The sequence below is a fragment of the Apium graveolens genome, chromosome 8, assembly GCF_009905375.1.
Source record: "Apium graveolens cultivar Ventura chromosome 8, ASM990537v1, whole genome shotgun sequence".
NCBI lineage: Eukaryota > Viridiplantae > Streptophyta > Magnoliopsida > Apiales > Apiaceae > Apium > Apium graveolens.
The window spans coordinates 262,023,376-262,029,698 of record NC_133654.1 but is presented as its reverse complement, the minus strand read 5'-3'; the positions used below and the strand labels follow the sequence as shown (position 1 = coordinate 262,029,698).

The 6,323-nt window shown below is 31.8% G+C and overlaps 1 protein-coding gene across 1 annotated transcript; it reads left to right on the top strand.

Annotated features, from left to right (window-relative positions):
• Positions 1–1,486: 1,486 nt before the first annotated feature.
• LOC141677879 (uncharacterized) lies at positions 1,487–6,314 on the top strand. The gene is made up of 8 exons (XM_074483992.1): positions 1,487–1,889; positions 3,826–3,950; positions 4,443–4,480; positions 4,653–4,763; positions 4,848–4,927; positions 5,280–5,316; positions 5,854–5,895; positions 5,991–6,314. The coding sequence occupies exons 1-8, from the start codon at positions 1,599–1,601 to the stop codon at positions 6,056–6,058; spliced, it is 792 nt and encodes a 263-aa protein (XP_074340093.1). The 5' UTR covers positions 1,487–1,598; the 3' UTR covers positions 6,059–6,314.
• Positions 6,315–6,323: the final 9 nt, after the last annotated feature.

The following is a 6,323-nucleotide window of genomic DNA, read 5'->3' as shown; positions in this document are numbered from 1 at the left end:
GAAAATTGTTATTCGCACTCATATTTTTGGGATGTAAATGTTCTTTTTTGATGTTTTTGTTTGTCCTTTTACGTGCTTAGTAGTTCCATCTCAAAAAAAAAATTATGATATATTGTGAGATCGGTAAGAATTGCATCAAATATGGGGTGGTGATGGATATTATAAGAGCTCAATTTTCACAACAAAAAAATATTCATGTTTCTGAATATTGAGCTATACAGATTATTCTTATGTGAGATCAATTATGATGATAGTATTTTCACAACTAGTATATGTTAGATTGCTCAAAATATCATTGTAATGCTTTTTATATCGTAAGATTTGCATATTTCATGTGTTAAGCGATCTGAAAACAAATTAACTATTTGTTCAGCTTATTTTTTGTTTCACAGTTTGATTGCAGTTGACAGTTCAAAAATTTGTTTCAACTGTATTTTAATAAAAATTTCACTTATTCGTCACAAAGAAAATAATAACTTACCAAAAATTTAATTATTTCTATTATTTTTACGAGTGATCTTAAATCCATCGCGTCTTTCGACAAAACTAGAGTAATACGAGAACTTGCTCTTAGGTTGCTTTTCACGGATAAAAATAACATTTTTCTTACACCTGGCCTACTTAACAACATTAACTCATGTTTGACCCTTAATTTTTCTCCGACTTTCAGACCGAACATAGTGCATGTTTGGGCACCCATTTCCAAGGCCCATTCGTGCTTTAAGTCCATTTCAAATTTACCTGAACTGTTTGGCAATTTCATATTTCTGTCATTTGTAACCCCTTTTGAGTAGAAAGAAGAAGGTTAGAAATCCTTACATTCAGCCTTTCATTCTCCATTTTACGTATCTCATTTTTTTTTCTTAGTTTCTTTTATTTAATTTATATTAACTTAAGACTCGTGCGATAAATAAAATATTATTAATATTAAATTATTTTTTCAAATTTAATTTGATAAAAAAATTAAGATATTAATTTTGTTAAGTTAATATTTTTAAATGATAGTTGGTTATCTTTTGATTTTAATTTTGTTTTAACCCGTTTTAATGTTATAATTTTGTCTTAACCCTATATCATATACCGACCAAACTAAATCAATCTTATTATATTTTGTTTATATAGCCTGAATCAATAGTATAATTTTTTTTTCGGCCATATAAATAATGTATATTATAGTTCCATCGTCTTATTGAGTTCTATATGTACGAATGATTTGAGCACGGAGGTAAAAAATATAATTTAATATAAAAAGTAAGAAAAACGTGCAAATGATGAGACCGGAAATATAATTTTTATTTTATCTTAATGTATCATAATTATTAATTCAAGTAATTTATAATATACATTTTAATTTTATTTTAAAAAAATTATAACTTATAATTATAATTTACCAAACACATTATTTACATTATCGACGCACTTAAATAACTTCTAACAACGAAATTACTTTACTTAAATAACTTCTAACAACGAAATTACTTTTTCTAAGAAACACCAACGGCCCCATAAACTCATGTTCCAAAGTCTTTCACTTCCATTACAATCAAACCCCACAACATAAGCACATACACACACATACATAAACATACACAACAACAATGGCTTTGAACCAATCTTCACCGTCTTCTCTCTACTCTCCTTCACAATTTAACCTTTCTACAACCCCACCTCGATTTCAACGCTCCTTTTTAAAGCTTCCATTTTTATTCAATGATCATCCAAATCTTGTGATGGGTCGGGCCCAAATTTCCAAATCAGGCCCTGATAATGTTGTTTCTGACCCAAATATTGATGGGTTTGGGCCCAAAAAGGCTTTGCAATGTGATGAGGATGATGGGTGTTTGTCTTCTTCTGCTATTGATTTTCTCACTTTGTGTCACAGCCTTAAGGTTAATGTCCTTTTTTATTTGATGCATATTTTTTTTTTTTGTAATTTTTATGTAAGCATTTGTTATTATTTTGTTGAAAATTTGCATAGCAATGTGTACAAAATGTGCAGAACAATTGTTGTTGTGTTTCGGCTAAATTGTTGTTACTAGTCTGGCCTTATGTTTAATATTTTATTGAAATTGTTGGTTTTTAGGGTATGTTAGACAAGAAGGGTAGAACAGGTTCACAACAATTGTTGCCACATTTCCGGCTAAAATTGTTCTTACTAGAGCGTGACCTTAAATATAGATAAATCGAGAAGAAGTGTAGAGCAGGTGCATACCTATTGTTATCACATTTACGGGCTAAAATTGTTCTTACTACAGCGGGACCTTATATATAGATAAATTGAAATTGTTAAATTTCTTGCATTTCAGGGTATTGTATTATTATGTTGAAAATTGATCTTGAAGTTTAGTGTTTTACCCTTATGTTGCCATATTGGATTTTATGTTGTTTCTATTGTAAGCGGAAAGGAATTAATAACAAACTAGACCATGGATGTAACTGAGTAAAAGGTTGAGGAATTATGAATTTGATGATATTATTATATGGAGAATGTAGTGCTTTGGTGGGGACATTATATCTAGACTACACTGAGGTGCTAATATGTTCAACTATCTTCTGTAAGAAGATGAGCTTCAAGGCTGAAACTTGATTGTTTTGATGCCACTCCAGTAAGTTTTCTTTGCGAAAAGTAGGAACTCTTTTTGTTGAAAGATCATGCCTTTCTTGACTGATTTTGTAGTATACGCATAGTATAAAGTTTCAGACGGTAGTTTAACTATGCCCGTGCTGCTGTCTCTCCAAAATCTGCATTATTATATCTATTAAAGTTCGTATATTTCTCTGGTTTCGATTGTTGCTCTATAGAATATGATATTACTTGTATGCTAACCCTATGGGCCGGAGGAATGTTTAGAGAAATAACCTTAAAGTCACTGCTTTTTAGTAATATATATACATGATGTCAAGCCCTATGGGGTATGACCGTGTGAATAACCTATGGGACAATCTAATTAGGAGAAGTGTACTGTTAATATTTATATATATAATGGTCTCTACAGAGAACTGGAGAACATGTTATGCACTTCCAGTAATTTGCTTGACACTACATTGCGATAGCATTATAGCAGAAAACATGTGCAGAACAATAGTTTTCGTTCTGAAATTGTTCTCATTTGTGTATAGATATATAAGTATACTATAATATTGCATTCTAGTTTATTATGTTATAAGAGTAAAGAAACGAAGCTAAAAACTGTGTGATTGATTAATATTTAATGGTGTAGGCACTAGTTGGAGGACTTATAACTAGATAGTTGAAGAGTATTAGTGAAAAAGTTTACCTGCGGCTGCGGAAGACATAGATGATATTATATGTAGTGCTTGGTGGCGACATTATACTTGGATTATGTGCTCATGTACTTGATTGTTGTGATGCCACTGTATTAAGATATCCTTGGCTAGACTAAAAACCCTTTTAATTTAATGAGCAGGGACATTTGTGATTATGTATATTTTTTAACAGTCAATAAGCAAACTTATTAAATTTCGAATTCTAAACAGTGGCTGTTATGTCCCTGTTCTTGTGTCTATAAAGGGTCTGCATTTTCTCCTACTCTAGAAGTTCATATAATTCTCCTTGGTCTCATTTGTTGCATATGATATTACTTTAATGCTAACTCCTATGGGCCGATAGGCTTTGAGGAAAAACCATGAAGTCGCTGCTTTTAGTATAATAAAAACATCAGGTAGGCCTATGACCTATGAATAAAGATATATTATTGTATGTCTTGTCAACAAATCTCTGAAATATATGAAGTTACATGTTGAAGGGAGGTTATGTGATTTTATCTGATGGGATTACTTGGCTGCCTCTTTCAATATTTTCAGACTACTAAACGAAAAGGATGGATCAATCACGGGATTAAGGGTCCTGAATCCATTGCTGATCATATGTATCGCATGGCGTTGATGGCATTGATTGCTGGAGATAACTCTGGTGTCAATAGAGAGAGGTCAAATGCATGTACACTTGTCCTTCAAATTTATTTTATATGTTTTTATGTAATATTACATTAACATTGTCAGTTATTCATGTTTCCCGGTATATAACATTTCTATTGTCCTGCCTCAAACATAACCACTGCTTAATCTGGCTGTAACATATTATCTGCTTATTCTTCCCAGCTTCTCAGAGTGGCTACGTAAAGAGATTATTAAATGAGATTATCTGCTTATTCTATTGGGAAAAGGTTCTTGCTGAAATATTTAATCTGATATCAGGCTGGACTAATCAAAGTGAGTCTAGGACTCTAGGGTGTCTCTAGTTTACTCTTTCTCTTACAATAGGCTCTAGATCCCTCTTAGCTTAGAAGTCGTACATGGAAATACTCTATTCAAGCTAATTTGTTTGAGTTACGTCACCGGCTTTATATGCTTCAACTTATATTCTTTTCATTTTTAACTCCACTACTGAATTACTTTGTTTCTCTTCTTAATCTGGATAGGTGTATCAAGCTAGCACTTGTGCATGATATTGCAGAAGGTACATCTTTTAAGTTCAGTCTTCTATGTATATAAAATGAACACAAACATTTGCTATATCGATATATGTTGGTCTGTCGACTGTCACAGTTGTTTAAAAGTTGTGTGCCGATTAATATCTAAGTTTTAAGGACACATTTTTTTGGCTTTAATACATGTTTTGCATTTGACAGCCATTGTCGGAGATATTACACCTTCTGATGGTGTGCCTAAAGTAGAAAAGAGTAGAATGGAACAGGCAGCCTTAAATGAAATGTGCAAAGTTCTTGGTGGAGGGATGAGGGGTATTGACTATCACCAAGTATCTTAAAAACACATTTTGTTCAACTGATTAATTTATTAATTTATTTTTCTCCAATTCGTGACAGCTGATGAGATCCAAGAGCTGTGGGCAGAATATGAAAACAATTCTTCCATAGAGGCTAATCTAGTGAAAGATTTTGACAAAGTATGATCCTACTGGCATTCCTCTGTGTAGATTCTCAAATTAACATAAAAACCCTGTGGATTCATATAAACTTTTTTTATATAGTAATTATAAATCAATCAACGTACTACTGCATGTTTAGTACACAAGAGCCATTTGATTTTCACGGCATTTAGGTTACGATATTATAATTAAAATGCATGCGCTTGTAATGGATATATATATATATATATTTAGAATTCAACTAATTGTCATAGAAATGTATGCGCTTGTGATGGATATATATTCAGTGTTCAACTAATTTTGTAGGAGCTTATGCGTCTTTGGTATATTCTAAGAATGCTTCTTATATAAATTAACTTGCTTTATCTAGGTTGAAATGATTCTGCAAGCATTGGAATATGAAACTGGTGAGTCTACAGTTTTAATTATATTTAAGATATACATTGCTTCTTTGAATGTGATTATATGCAATCATTTGTTGTCAACTATAAAAAATTTACCCGTGTGCTTGTCATTTGTTTGCTTATGAGTTATGACCAACATATTGACATCAACTGTTGCGTAGTGTCTGCATTTGATGTATTCATAATTACTGAGGATTAATTATTTAAATGAGCAAGGATCTTACTGTAGTATGTAGTTTTAAAAAGTTTTTGATGTTTGTGCTACAGAGACCAGAGTAACTAATTTTATGGTCCTCCTTTTGCAACTTTTAATGTCTAAAATCTGCAGCTGCCTGAGTAATTGGTTAAGAAAATTTGCCGCCTCTTATCAGTTGTTGTGAATATAAAAGACTGGAACTCAAACCAATAGAGCAAGCTGAATATTTCTTTGCAGACCACTATGTTCAGCCCAATCCCTTTTTGGGTATTGTTTACTTGAGCAATTTTAATGTGCCATTTTTGTGCTTAACAATTTATTTTGGTGTTATGTTGTTGTGACAGAACATGGGATGGTGTTGGATGAGTTTTTCCTTTCAACAGCCGGTAATGTTATAATCTCATTTAAGTAGTGTACAAACCAAATGATTCTATTAATGATCACCATGTTTGAAAATATAGTCTCCTAATTTGAGTTGCAGGGAAATTTCAAACTGATATTGGAAAGAGCTGGGCAGCTGAAATAATTTCAAGAAGAAAATCAAGTTAGACAAGTTGAAAAGCTATTTGGCATACTTTTCTTCTTATTTTTGTTGAGATAATAGATATTCACATCTAAAATATGTAAGATAGTCTAATGTTATCTGCAAATTATACTTGTGGTCTTACTTCAAGAACATTACAATTTTGTAACTAGAATTTAAAGCTTAACAGGGATTGTTGAGCAAATGACAAGCTAGTTAACAGCAACCAATTTTGACAAGAATTGTGCTGGGTTTATTGAACTTTATAATTGCTTTAGCTCATTCTTTGTT

Excerpts from the sequence above, each read along its gene's own strand:
- LOC141677879 (XM_074483992.1), top strand. The coding sequence starts at position 1,599 with ATGGCTTTGAACCAATCTTCACCGTCTTCTCTCTACTCTCCTTCACAA. Across the intron at positions 1,890-3,825 it reads CTTTGTGTCACAGCCTTAAG|ACTACTAAACGAAAAGGATG; the intron begins GTTAATGTCCTT and ends CAATATTTTCAG. Across the intron at positions 5,896-5,990 it reads GTTTTTCCTTTCAACAGCCG|GGAAATTTCAAACTGATATT; the intron begins GTAATGTTATAA and ends TTTGAGTTGCAG.